General features: G+C 34.1%; 1 protein-coding gene across 2 annotated transcripts in view; it reads left to right on the plus strand.

The window, feature by feature from the left end:
• Positions 1 to 15,306, plus strand: part of KDM4C (lysine demethylase 4C) — a 256,405-nt gene that overhangs the window by 126,900 nt on the left and 114,199 nt on the right. For both annotated transcript variants that reach the window (XM_064641938.1, XM_064641937.1), the window contains exons 10-13: positions 7,922 to 8,115; positions 11,318 to 11,547; positions 13,662 to 13,906; positions 14,821 to 14,932. In XM_064641938.1, coding sequence (XP_064498008.1) covers positions 7,922 to 8,115; positions 11,318 to 11,547; positions 13,662 to 13,906; positions 14,821 to 14,932 — 781 coding nt within the window. The remainder of the gene's footprint in view (positions 1 to 7,921; positions 8,116 to 11,317; positions 11,548 to 13,661; positions 13,907 to 14,820; positions 14,933 to 15,306) is intronic.

Consider the following 15,306-nt stretch of genomic DNA (forward strand, 5'->3'; position numbering starts at 1 on the left):
ACAATGCTTTGTTGCTTACTTAGTTTGGATTTAAATAGTGGTAGAACATTCCATAACTAGTTCATTTCCATCTTCTGTCAAGGGGTAGGCTACATAAATAGATAGCTGCAAATTATTAGAAATTTGCGAGGTTTTATTACCTTTTAAAATACATGATAGGACCATATAATTTTCACTGATATTTTTCTGCTCTCCTTTTTTCTCTCTCTGTAATAGAATTTGAATAATAGGAGAGCCTTGGAAAAAATTATTTTAAGGGCTGGGAAAATCATTATCTTTTCCTCTCTTCAGTTTAGAAATTGGGTCTAATATCTAGAACAGGGAACTGAAAAACAAATATATTCCTATCAGTTCTGACTGTGGCTTGCCTTGTGACCATGACAAATAAGCCTTTTTTTGGTCTGGTTTCTTCTTCTCTGTTATCGGGAAGAAACACTAATATTTGCAAAGCATTGTGAAATTCCTGGAATGAAGATATATAAACTACACATTTTTTCATTATCTGTTGGAAGGTATATATGTTTCTAAATATTGTTCTGCTTTGCTGAGCAAAAATACAAATGAAACTGGATTTTAGGAGTTATGTTGTCCAAAAACTGATTCAGTAGAGTGAGAATTTAGAATGAATCTGGTTGATGTTAATTTTTGTAGGCCTTATCCTCTGTGAATTTTTAGTCACTTAACAATTTCAGTACTTAACAGTTGGAGCAAGGAGGTTATCAATATATAAAGAAATATATGCTGATAAACTCAGCATTTACAGAAGCTACAAAGATGCATATGACTGATGAATTTTGGGCATCTAAGTCATGGAAAAAATGAGCCAAGCTTTTGCAAGTATTTATCGTATGCCTTACAGAAACATTGCATATAGAAGGTGCTTTACATGCTTCACATGAGACTTGACCAGAGCTTTTCTCTCTGATTGGAATTTTATCTCACTCTTCTCCTTCCCCTGGGCAGAAGTCATTATGTACTGTGATTTACCATTGATAACATTAGTTTGCTGGCTTAAACATCCCCTAATACAATGATCTAGATGCTAAAAGGTGAAATCTGAGAAAAATGTGATATGAAATATTAGAACATCTTCAAAATGTTTAGAAAAAAATATTTTCTGAACTTTAAAAAGTAATTTATAATTTTATTAATATGAGGACTCAATTTGCTGTGCTGTGCTTAAGAAGCAACATTGAGAAATGCTCAGCAGTTCTAAGGTTTTATACAGTAATAGTTTTTAGTTTTCAACATGATTTGTCTGTAAGCATTATCATATGTAAATGCAACCATATTTTTTAGTAGTAGCAGCTAGATTTGGAGCTCTGTAAAATTTGAGTTGTAGTGGAAAAAAAATTCTATGTGCTCATTTGGTTATGTTACCATGAATCTTCAATTATCGTGAAATCCAAGCCTGAATTTAAAAAAGACTTCTCTAAGTTGTGACAGTAATTTGACTTGCTGGAATTACTGTATCACTATTAGCTGGCAATGTTAGTAGTGATACACGGGTAGACTGATTTTGCCAGAAAATAGTCTTAAATAATCCAATGGAGGTAACAGTTTATTTTAACTGATAAATAGCTATCCAAAATAACAGAAATATTCCTCAGCCTATTTACTCATACCAGGTGTCTGTCTTCCCAGAATCCCTTTTAATCTACAATATGTGAAGTTCTAATTTGATGTTTTTCCCCAGCTGGTATGTTGGAATAGAATTTTAAAATTGATAACTTACTGATTTTCTTTTGATTTTATGAGAAAAGAGAAGGAGCTAGGTTTCCTGTTGTATTAACATTTTACCTGCAATATGTTACTACTATCCCTTTGCTGTAACTAATGAGCTAAGAATATATGCAATTTATAGGAATTGTTGTAGTTGGGTCATTTGTGAATTCCTTTTTTTTAACATTTGATAGTACTAAACTTTCTGTAAGTAAATCCATGATAATTACTGTAAAATTTGTGTGAACAAGATGAGCAGTGACATGGTCGTTTGTCAGTATTAGGTATTGCACAACTACAAGTAATTGTTTGTAATTTTATGTATTATATATATTTATATTTTATTGCACAGACTGTTTGCTTTCTTATTTTAGGAGGTATTATAGAATTGGTTAATTCTGATCTGCTGTGGATGGACATTAATTTCTTTAAAATAGATTCTAATTTCATGTGTTCAGAATCATTCCATTTGAAAATACGGGAGTTGGTAGGCAATTCAAGGTAGGGGATAAAGCTCTTGTTTTCTGTGTAGAGGGAAATGCAGTCCAAAGGTATTAGGAAAGGAAACAATAGATAGCTAAGAGAAGGATGGAGTAGGGCCAGTTGACCCACAGCAGAGAGGTAAAGGCTCCAGGCAAAGGGTTTATGTTCTATATATCCCATTCCAGGGATGGCCAGAGAAGTGAGTGTGAGTGCAAGAGGGAAAGAATTCAGACTAGAAATACAGACTAAAATCAGAATGAAGAGAAAAAGGTTAATAGCTAATAACTAAATCTTTCAAGAGGTAAGAGTTGTGCCATGGAAGACATCAGTAAAGGATAAAGAAGGGCTGTGAGGTGGAGCGTTTAAGAAGAGATGGGGTTCATTCAGCTGTGTCTTGTCATACTGTTGCCCAGCTTTCAAAGGAATTGCAGGAAACTGGCCACATTTTTGCAATGACAACTGATGCTGATGGAATCAGTTCTACATAATATAAACCAAGTCTTTTTTTGTAGGAGTGTGTAGGTGGCATCATGTGTAAGTGCAAAATAAATTAGAAATAGGAATCAAGAAAAAAGCCAGATATTTTGTAATGCACTATTTAAATATTGAACTATTTAAATAATATTGCAGACTATTTACTTTTGCATATATAAGTACAAACAATGAATTTATTAAATTTTTTTTCTATTCTATAAAAAGAACCTTCAAGAGTGGTGTTTTGAATTTGTATTTTTGTTATGTGTGACTGGAGGTGTCAGGGAAAAGTGAGTGTACTCTCTCTGATTTACCAAAGGAAGGCTTGCTTTCTTGAAGCTTGCACAGGTGGTTGGTTAACTGATACCAGAGATGTCTACAACACTGCCTACAAGTTGCCAGAAGGTCAGTGTGAAAATATATTACAGCCCAACTCCATAGCAAAGAAGAGTTATTGTTACCAGGATTTATTAATTCCTGTCCTCCTAACAAACAGTACCTATCAAGGACTTCTTCTGTGGGTAGTCCACAGGAAGCAGTTCCAGTTACAGCACCTTTAAAATGTTTGTTAAAAAAAGCAATTTTTTAAATGTTTGAAGATTATTCATTTAAAATATTGCAAGCAGAGGGGAATATAGTGCATGAAATAGTCCATTATTGTGCCGTTTAAGTTTAGCTGGTAAGAGGAATCTAAATTGTTTAAAATGTTTATCTCCAGAACATCATTGCTGCTGTACTGTGAAGAAAGCTTTAGTCATTATAAACAGTTAGGAACGATGGTCACTGAAAAATAGCTTGATTAAATAATTTTTAGAGTATGCTTTGTGGATTGAGATTTATATAGCTTTTAAAGAAGATTACCAACCTAATAGTTGCCTCATCCTGCTAATTTGTTGCTTTCTTATATGTTTTGTAAATATCCATTCTCTCTTTATAAAGAACAGAACTTTTCATGATTTCCCTTGACTGTTAGTCTCCACATGCTGTTCCACAGGTGTGTAGAAAGACTTTAGGTGGTGCTTTTTTTTCTGAAATAATTATGTAAGTGAAAAAAAAAATTAGCCTAATTAAGTACTTCTAATCGTCTTCAGATTAATACTTTGGAAGACTTTTAACTAAAATAGATTTCAGATATGGTGAAAATCATATTTTAATTAACAAGATCCAATACTTAGTGCAAAATGTCCAAAATCCTTCAGATATTTTAACCTTAGTGTGTTAAATATTGTAATATTGTAGTATAACAACTAATGTTTTGGTGAAGAAGATGGTTTTGTGGATAAAGACATAAGTTCACATCACAGGTATAACTTCATTGAACTAAAAGAGAAAAATGCAAATCATAAAGGCTTGACTCTGGATATGCATTTCTGTGCTTAAAACTATGGTACTAAGAAGCACTACTGCCCTTCTACTAGTCAAATAGTAAAATAAACCCTCTTTTTACTTTCTGTTGCAGCAAAACATGATATTCTCTATAGATGGAGTATTTTTATGTCAGTTTTAAAAATCTAGTGATTCTGTTTGACGAAAGAGTTTAATAATAATGATGAAAATTTGGAAAGACCTGTAAGGCATGTACTTGGTTTTTGATGATATAAAATGTTTTTCAAGGACTTTTTTTAGATATTTCAGGTATTTTAAAATAAGTCTAGAAGCTTATTTTATACTTCTTCGTACTTTCCTAAATCAGAGTCTCAAATGGGGAGAATTAAACTTTTATTTTTTTTTTAGTACAATATAATTATTCTTTTTTCATTCACAAGTAACAGGTATTTAAAAAAAATTCATTTGTCTGAGTATGTATCTCCTGGGTAATTTTCTCAAATCACAGATATATCTCACATATAGTTATGCCAATTAGTTAAAATTGCCAAAACTTTTCTTCCAGTTCATTCTGTAAAGGTTTGCAGTTACTGATAAATTTTAGCTGAGTTGCTTACTGCCAAGTTGTATCTTTATGGCAGGATAAATAAGAATTATCGTAACCGTGTCATCAATGATGTTAATAGCAAGAATTTAATAGTAAGAATTGGGAAGGAGTTCTGTTCTCTTAAGTATTCTGATTGTAGAATAAGTATCAGACTAGTTCTATTGCATATAGAAACTAATTGTTTCTGGTACAAAGAATCTGTCATTTAGCTATGGCAATCAGCTGCATTTTACATGGCAGTCCAACTACTTTGATTTTGCATTTACTTTTAAAAAAAGTATTAAAAGATGTTTCCAAAATTACTGTGATTCATTGAAGTATTGCTGTGAGTATTTTAGTAGACATTGGTATGTTCACTTTGTGAAACCTGTCCCAAGAGGTTTCTTTAGCAGAATAATATTTAGTTTTGTTTTAGAAAGAATCTTTCAGTCACTTTCTTATCTCTGGAGCAGGAGGCCATTTAACTGCCAGCTCCAAGCCAGTCAAATGAGAAATGAAGAAAAAACAGTAAAAACCATCATCAGCACCAAAGAACAAAAGATCCTGCAGACTATTTATCAAAGCAATAGTGGTTTTTTGTGTGTTTTTTTTTTTTAATTGAATCATTCCGGGGGATATGAATAGAAATTGTTTTCAGAACATATCTGCTGTTGTTGTCTGATAGGATACTTCCAAGTATTTCCACCCTTTAGCACTGAGAAGCTTGTCTTTATTTTCAGGCATGCGGTGGTACTGTTGTGCATGATGTTTCTCTATTGCTTTTTATTCTGAAGTGTATGTTTTTAAAAGTTTTAAAGCTTCTAAGAAATTCTACTATATTTCTAATACCTACCTGAGATTTTTAAATCTTTAGCAGTAGTTATATTAAAATGTAGTGGAAACTGATCAAAGATTACTGAAAGATAGAAATTCTGTGTCTCATTTAGACATGATTTATTTTAAGTCTTTTCATATATTATTAACATTCCATCATACAATCTATTTTATTTCTTGATGTATTTTCTTCCTTAATGCTTCAATGCTGACTTAAGAATCCTTTTTCTTCCAAGGCAGTGGAAATCTTGATGTTTAACAGCAAAATTTTTGCTTTAATAATCATTTTTTATCAGACTGTAGCAGCAGGGTTTAAATGTGAAAAGATTTTGTATGTAAAAGGAAGAGAAAATCCAGTGTTCCTTGTCTTTGTGTTACAATTTCATTTTTAAATGTTAAAAAAATTACAGTGGACTTCTATGCACTTTTCCAGTGTACAGAAGTGTCTTAATTGCTTTTTTGTTACTGTTTATTGTGACTGATCAAGGACTCTCTGAAAGAAACATACTATTTCAAATATGTTTAGGTTTTTTACAGAGAGTTTTTATAAGTATGTATATTCATGTTGTTTAAAAGGGAAAATTCTGGTGGTATTTTGGGTAAAAACTATAATTAAAGACAGCTGCATAAAATTACAGTTTCTATGTTGATTTTTTTTTACTTCTTTCCATTCCATCTCCCATTAGATGGCAGTGTTGTGAATATGCAGCATATTGGTGTTGACATATTGAAAGGAATGCAAGCATTTTTTATACATCTCAGATGCCTTTTCATTATGTATCTTATGAATTTCAAGAGGAGGAAGGGTAAGCTAGAAATGATAGATGGAAGTAGCAGATAAAGAAATTTGCATTCAGTGCACAGAAACCTAACTAGTAGAAAAGTTGCATCCAGTCCTTTGTGTGTTCCAGCTTTTCTATGATTAAACACCCTCCTTGTTTAAAAAAAACAAAAAAACCTACTAGTAGTAAACCATAAAGCCAGGCTCTACATTTACCAGTTTTTTTTATACGTCTCTGTTTACCTGAAAGAAAATACTGTCTCAGTTTTGCAGTGTAAGCTTTATTCAGCTATAGCAAAGTTCTTTAAAAGTTTTTCCATTTAAGACTGTATGTTTTAGCCAGTCAATTTGCTTTTAATCTGAAAAAATTGTGCTTAGGTTTATGTGGCAATGTTTTGGTAGTGTAGGGGTGCTGCAGCTGTGGCTAATATCAGAACAGATCTGGAGCTGTCCGCACATTGGACAAAGCCAGATCTGGCTGACTCCAGAATGAACCTGCTGCTGTCCAAAGCTGAGCCTGTCAGGAACTCTGGTGGCATTCATGTGATAGCAAATTTAGAAAGAATAAAAATCACTGTGCAGCAGCTGTGAGAGAAAGGAGTAAGAAAAATGTGAAGGAAACATCCCTGCAGACACCAGAGTCAAGAGTGAAGTAAAGCCTGGGAAAGACAGGCATGAGGGAAGCTGGGTTTAGTTTTGCTCTCATTTCTCACCGTCTCTTATTAATTTACGATAAGTTAATGTAATTCCCTCAAGTATTATTTTCTCTCTCTGTCCTGGGGGACACCTGAGGAGAAATGAGAGAGCAAGTTGATGAACACCTGGCAGTCAAACAGGGTTAATCCGCTATGATAGTTTATGTGCTGTAAGCACGTCGATTTACTCAATGTAGTCTCCTACTTTTAAGTTTTTTGAGGTGCTACGTACAGTAACTTTCGTCTGAAAATTAACTCAGGATCTGCAGTATTCCAAATGAAGGCTTCTCCTTTGCATTTCATGACTACTGAGATTTTATTCAAATAGGTCTAATGTATTCCACTCACCTGCATAATTTGGAAAGAAAAACAATGCAAAAATTCTTTGAGGGTCCAAAGTCAGAGACTAGAGTAAAGTTGATGAAGAGAGTACTGCATGAGACTGCATTGCACAATAAATCAGATTACACAGTTATAGAACACCCTTCTAGGCCTTAGATGTAATGCTTCTCTCTCTTGCTTCTTTTTTTCTGTTTGTAAAAAAAAATGGGCAAAACTGTAACTTGATGTGGTACTTGTATGGATTTATGTTTTAAAGAGTTCCGTGCTGGAACTGTATGTTCCTGTAAAGACCTTTAGGTCAAGTGGACACTACATGAGTTTTTTTTAAAAATAGTATTGTGATGTCACTTAAGATACATGCAGTCTCTGGATTCAACATGGTAGTTTGGTTAAAACTATAAAAAACAACTAATAGAGCAGAAAGAAATGCTATAGTTTCTTTTTGGTCTTAACTGTAGGAATTAATGAAACAGTGGAATCCTAGTGTGACGCATTGTTCAGATACTGTATTCTCTTGAATAATCCTTTCCCCCTGAAAATTGGAAGAAGGGAAAAAGGAAAATTTTGATTAAAGTAGAATTGGCTTCTACATGTGGGACTTTTATTCAGGACTTTTTAAACTACAACTGTGGCATATTCCATTACGTGTCACCTACAAATTCCTGTCTTCTCTTGCAGTGCACTTGTAGGAAAGACATGGTGTCAATATCCATGGATATCTTTGTGAGGAAGTTTCAACCAGATAGGTACCGGCTGTGGAAACGAGGCAAGGATTTATATACCATTGATCATACGAAACCAACACCTGAATCAACACCTGAAATAAGGACCTGGCTACGGAGAAGAAAGAAAATACAGAGCTTTCCGAAGAGGTATTTGGTTTCTTTACCCTTTATTTTTAATCGTCTTTAATATGATGCCAGTTTCCTTTTGTTTTCTTTTGGCAACTTTCTTTGATGTTGTCCTAGTTTTAGCCAGGACGGAGTAAATTTTCTTGTGGTAGCCATGAGGGAGTGGAGCCTGGATCCGTGTGGGTGTGCCTAGGTTAGTTTTCTATACCACCCATGTCACTGCTCCAGGGCAGAATTTAAGGGATTCTCGCTTTGGAGAAGGAAGGGGATGTGGTGTGTGCAGAGGGCACAGGGACCATAGTGTTCTTTGTCTCAGCTGTGTGGCACCAGGCTGTGTCGGTTGGACGCCATGAGCATTTTACATGTAATCACCCTCTTTTATACACTTTTGTTATTAGTATTGTTGCTCTTACTGTTCATTTTCTTATTTCATTACTGTTTCCATTAAATTGTTATCTCAACCCATAATCTCTGCCTTTTCTGTCTCTCTCTTTCACAGGAGGGAGTGAGGGGAGGGTAGTGGCTGCATGGAGTTTAACTTTCAGCTGGGCTTAAACCACCACACATATTTTCTTTGAATTCATTTACTTTAGATGAAAATTATTTTTTCTGTTTTCTGTATTAAGATGAACTTGGGGATAAGCAAGTCTGTTTCAGAGTGTGAAAAATTAATTCAACTTAAAAGTTATGTATATAGCTGAAGTTAATGATCATGGAGAGCATTAACATGAAGTGTTCCAGTGTTGCATTTAGAATATTTCTTTAATGAAGATTATTGGTGTTTTAGTAAGGATTACAAGGTGTGAATGGTTGCCATTGTTTCTAGTGACCACTCCAACCAAAAGACAAGGGAGAAGTCTGTTAAGAGCTGAGGTAAAGATTAAATGGGAAAAACTTATCATAAAGCTGTGGCAGAATCCCACCAGCTGTGTGAAGTCTCTAGTAAAAGTCTTAGCCCTCGCTGCCATCTAACTTCAAGGAAATATGGCTGCCTATTTATCACACTCTCACAGTGCTGCAGCCAAAACCTGTCTGTGTCTGCCACAAGTCAATGGTGGATCATAATCTGGCATGAGAAAGGCCTAAGTCTGAGTTGCTGGTCCTGACACCACTAAGAAAATTAGGAGAATAAGGTTTTTCAGCTTGTCATTGAAGCTGTAAAAGCTTTGATCTGTTAAATCAGTTTCATAGCTATTTTCTTGATATGCAATATGGTTTTGTTTGCAATGCGCAAATATTTTTTGTACACTTGTGCTTTCTGGTCTTAGTGAACAGGATCTTTATGGATTTTCTTCTTCATTATCTAATACAGATCTACTTAATTTCTAGCCAAAGATGAGCAGTTTTATTGGTATCTGCTTAACTGCATAGTGCAATTTTCTGGGTTGAAGGTAATACTGAATTTTTAAGACCTTTTTCCTCCTTCAGATCATTTTAGCGTGTAGTTACCTTTTAAACTTGGTCTTAAAAAAACAAATTTCCTTGTTTTCTTTGTAAGTTTTTGAGGAAAAGGATAGGAAAGTCAAGAAAAGGAGCAACTCTCATTGTAGTGAAACATTATAGCTGGGTAGGAGTGGTTTGTGAGGTAGAATCACTTCTTGAAGACAATTAGTGAAGCAGCTGAACAGCCAATTTCTTAATATAATACTAACCTGCACTCACAGAGAGAGTGATTCTGTTGTTTAGCCAAGTGAGTGCCATTTTGTCCTGTGGTAGGTTTCCCTGTATGTATTGTACAGTGGAAATGCAAATTCCCAATTGCACTAGAGTGATTTATTTGGTAGTACCCTTACAGGTAGCTAGTTTTGACTAAAAAAATTACTTTCTAATAATTGTGTTGAAAGTTTTATCATAGGAACACATGGGCTGATTTTTGCACTTAGCCCTCCTCTCCCCCACCCCCTCACCCCCAAAGTGAGTTGGTTCCAACCCATATCAATAATTCAGTGAGATTTGGATCCAGGGTCTCACATTAAGCTAATAAACACAAGTCCAATGCTATTTAAATCTTTAAGTGGCTTTTGCTCGGTGTGCAACGTGAAGGAGGATAAAATGTTTATTCAGCTTCGTTTCTAGTGTAAAGTATCACTTGAAATTGTCATAATTTAGATTACGGGATTAATGCAAATTCCAGCAGAGTGAAAATAAAAATACCTATGGGAATCTTCATGAATATAGTGATAGGGAGAGCTTAACTCTGGCATTTATGACTGAAATACTTTGCTACTGTATAACATCTAATGATTGCATGTAAACAGTAATAGTATTTTCTGTTATATTGCAATGTGAATTGGTGGTCTTCTCATGCTTTGGCAAATTTTCTGTAAATCACTATTTTATAGAGAGGGTGTTGAAAGATACTCATTGATGGACATAGAATAAAATGTAGCAAAATATTTTTCTGGAGATATGTAGAGTCTAAAATGCAAGACCTTTATAAAAGTCCTAATTTACCTTTTATCACTAATGTGTTATGAGCTTTGAAACCTGCTGTGTGATGAAGCACATTAAAATCTCCTCCTGTGTCACATAGTTGAATTTGAAACTGGACTAATCTTCTGTTATATTTATCCTGGGCACATAAATTTCTGATGGGTTTGCCATTTGTCCTGCCCTAAGCTTTCACTTCTACTTCTGAGGGAGCAAAAACTTACACTGAAAATTGAATTTCAATTTTTTTTAGCACAGCATTTTGAGATATATTGCTTGATATTGTAGCCTTTCAAAATATTTGGTGATCATAATTTTTACCTTTTTCGTGTGCTTGTTGTTTGTGTTAAAATGCATCTAAAATTTCCAAACAGATCTGATTTTATAGGGGTATTCAGACGAGTGTTTTATTAGCATTGGAGCTTGGAAATATCAACTGATTTTAGTGCTACTGAGAGTGCTTTGTCTTCATTGCTTCTGTAAGGGTAGTTCTCTTTCAGGTTCAAAAGAATGATTTATTAAAAAGCTAGTTTAAGTAATAGTTACTTAAAGACTATTTTGCTTTTAGATTTTAACAACTTTGCCGTAGAATGGTGATAAAAGATTAGAAGGTTAAATCCAATCAATTGTTAATCTATCACTTAATAAATTGTAACACCATCTCAACACAAAAAGATGAAAAATTGTTAGTTTTTTACCACTTTAAGCAGGTGAAAGGGACATATATATTGGTAGATATTTTATCTTATCTGAGACAGACTTTCAACTCTGACAGCAGTGTCTCTTATAACAGCTTCCAGCACCCCAGATCTCGATCTAGAAAGCTTAAAACTCCAGAGGACAAGAGAGTATCTGCTGATGCAGAAATCATCGTGACTGAACCAGATACTGCTGGCTTCAAGGTCAGTGAAGAACCTGAAAAAAAAGGGAGAGTGATAAACAGAGGAGTGCCTTCTGGGGAAGAAGAAAACAGTAGTAGAATGCAGCTGGATCAACATTTGTTGGATCATGTCAAGGTTGCAGGTGAGATAAGGACTGATTACGTATGACATGTAAGTTGTAGGCTGTCGATACTCTAATACCACACATTTGTGGATGTTAGATCATAGTATTTCCCTAGAGTAGCATACTAAAATACTTATGTATAAAGTTATGCAGAGAAGATGATATTCAGTTAGAATGAGAAAATACCTAAATTAATATTCTGAGCTGAGAGTAGTATGAAGTTTTAATGAGGTGTTTTTTAAAGGAACAAAAAGGATGAGGATTTGTAAATTTTATTTCTTTAGTGGACTCATACATTTTAGAGCAAAATCTTTTTTATATGGAAATGATACAAAATGCCCGAACACTATTCAAACAGTAGAGAACATATATGCTTGCCAATATGCTACATGTATTTACACTATGAACCTGCATAGTAGAAGTGGTCTTTACCTGTGCACAAAAATATTCTGTTTTGAGACTCCAGGTTTCTTTTTACATCCTGTTGAGCTATCTGACAGTGCAAGTTATAAAGGCCTTGGAAAGCCAAAGATTTTTTTTTCTCCCCCCCAACTTTTTTTATATGAATATACTTGGTTTATCCTGGGCTTAATTTGTTGTATTTCACATTTCATTGTTGTTAAGATGTAGTTCTGCATTCCTGTTGATAAAGGCAAATTTCAATTTTAATTTTAAGTTTGTGGGCAGTCCCATTTTGTTTTATATTGCTACTCAATATTTACTTGTGAATTGCATATAGAGACTATTTCCATTATTGTGAATAATAATGATTATGTCGATACTTATTTGGAGGTAGTAATCACCATAATTGATTCACATAAAGATAACAAAGTGAGTATTGCAATATGAAGGCTTAGAAATTCCTGGATACAGATTATTTGCTGCTCCATCAAAGCCTTTCCAGGTCTGTTCTTATGGGCTTTTTATTTAAAGGTGCTTTGGCTTTACAACTTCCCCCAACTTTTCAGTAAAGTTTTGGAATGTTTGTAACCACACAGAAAACAGTATTTAGTTGGCAGCTATTCTGTGTTTATTGGCAAGGGAAGAAAAAGTGGAGAAGAGAGAAGCTGCCCTCTCTCCTTTGTCCTATTAAAGGCTGATGCCTGGATGTTTTTAGGAAAAAGGACGTTATTAGGTATGATGGTGGAAACTCCGGTACTCGTGTTGAAGAAGGTAGTTTGTTCTGCATTATCTCTGGCCAGTATGTCCGTTATACTCAGTTGAGGCAGTATGGTTCGTACCCAGAGATTACATTTTGGTATTGGCTTTCTGTTATTGAGTATTATATTCATTTGACCTGAAAAGGAAAATTTTCAGAAAAACAAGTTCAAATAACCATTGTAAAGAAGTAATGGGAAGGAACTTTACAGAAACTGTTTTGTTTAATATCTTGGATGTGCTGCTGAATCAGAATTCCCTGCAGTGTTTACCACAGGGTTCTTCAGGAATATGTTTTTTAAGTGACCTCTCTAGCCCATTGTTCTGTCTTTCCAATGCAAGCATCAGCAGATGAAGAATTTTTGTAAAGTAAAATCCACACAATTTCACTCTTCAGCATCACTGGAATATACAATTGTGCTATTTTTTTTTTTTTAAATAAAATTATGCTAATTGCTTTGCATTTTTAGACTGATGCTGTTGTTTTCAAAATATTCTTGGTATCTATTTGAAATATGTCTTCATAATTATGAACCATTAATCCTTGCTTATTTTCACTTTTAAAGCAGGCATAATAGGTATAAAATGCAGGGCATAAAGTTCAATATACCAGACTTTTTTTTTTCTTTTTTTTTTTCCCAATGAGTCAAAGTGCATATGGGCTGTCAGAATAAAGAAGATACATGAATATTGATTATTTTGTATGACATGAAGACCTGTTGTAATTCAAATGCAAAATACTGATTAAATGATTAAAACTACATTTCATACTCCAAACTCAAACCATTTACATTTAATTTATTTTTTGATAAAACTCATACTCCACATTTGTGTATGCCCTTCTACCAAATGCTTTTCTGTATGATTTCTAAATGAGGAACCATGCTTTGAATTTGAATAATGTAGATTGCTGTGAAATTCGATTTGGTAATGTAAAGTGGGATTTATTAACGAATCATATTTTTGATCTATAGGAAACCTCACTTCAGACTCAATTTTGAGCCCTATTCCTGTAAAAGAGAAAACAAAAATGGAAGATGAGGACATACTGTACCATAAAGCAGAGGGACAAACTGCTGAAGCAGAAAATCCAGATAAACAGGAAAGTGTCTTGATAGAGGATGATATCAGCAACCTAGAAAGCTGTGGAAGTAGTTTGGAACACGGAGAAGTGCCCGTTGTAAAAAAGGATGAAGAAGATGGCATGGAAACATGTAGTGTATGTGAAGCAAATTACATCATAATAGTAATATATTCTTGATTTAATGAAATATGAATGAGAATTTTTCTAATGAGACCTGATATCCATATTAAAGCTCTTAAGATTATGTATGATTTTAATCAGATGATAATTTGTACATGTTTTGAAGAGCTCAGGCAGAGTGGGAATTTTGATTCAAAAGCAGAATGTTTCTGAAGGCTTGCTTATTGACATATTTTTCCCTGTTATTTTAGACATATAGTAATTTCACTTTATGTCTGTGAGACTGAAGTGTCAGCAACTATTCTCAAGCTATTCCCATATTCACTTGCTGCCAATATGAGCAAGGCTGTGAGCTTCAGTTACTTACTATTCTTGAATTTTGGAAATGGCTTAAAATATCTAAAAGAAACACTTGAAGGAAAAGATTCCGCTACTGAAAGGAATATATATTTTCAGTTTTTAAACGGTAGGTTTAAAAAATGTTTCCTGCTTGGGGCACCTACAGACACATGGCCTTTTTTCACCTCCAGGTGCCATCAGTAGCTGGTTTACTTTGGTATTTTCCCACTGGCACTCAAATGTGGAGTTGTGAAGGGTGCACTTCAGGAGTCGGTAGCGTTGGCCTTAGTTCTTGAAGCTTGAATAACTTCAAGCTGAATGTGCATAGGAATGTTTGAGGGAGGAAGGAATTCCTTCATAGATATGAAGGAATTAATCACATTATCACATATCAGGATTGCACTTTTAAAATTAAAAGATATAGTCTGAATTAGAGACAAATGTAGTATTGGTACACCAAAGGTTCTTCAAGTACCGTGGTAGTATTTACAGACTTGATGTCTGTGCTTGTTTACAGAAGTATGTTTTTGTTCATCATAATTAACTTTGCAGAATTGCACACTAAATTAGTTATGTTTTTTCCTTTTCAGTCAGAGGAAGTTGCAAGAAAGAAAATATCTAAGAGTTGGCGTCATCCGCTAAATAAACCACCAGCTAGATCTCCCATGACTTTGGTTAAACAGCAAGCAACTAATGATGAAGGTGAGTGTACTATTTAGTATATTTTTCTGTCTTCATGAGACCATATTTATATGCATTTGGAAAAACAAGATGAAATAATTTTTTTCCGTATGGATTAAGTAAGCATTTGAATCCATAGACATGTCATCTACGTTTTGCCTGTTTTCACTTGAATTCTTCTAAAAACATTGGATCTACCTTTGTAAAAAGCTCTGAAAAATAAGATACTGTTTTAAAAAAGGTATATTCCTTATTAGAGCTCAAGGCAGTTTTGTTTAAGAACAAGATTTCAATTGTGGAAGCATAGATGAAAGTGACATAAGAATCCTTCGAGTATGAATCTTGGGTGTAAGTCAGTCCCTTATGCTGCTTTAAAGCTACCTTTTCCTTGTCTC

Source organism: Pseudopipra pipra, chromosome Z, assembly GCF_036250125.1.
Source record: "Pseudopipra pipra isolate bDixPip1 chromosome Z, bDixPip1.hap1, whole genome shotgun sequence".
Classification (NCBI taxonomy): domain Eukaryota; kingdom Metazoa; phylum Chordata; class Aves; order Passeriformes; family Pipridae; genus Pseudopipra; species Pseudopipra pipra.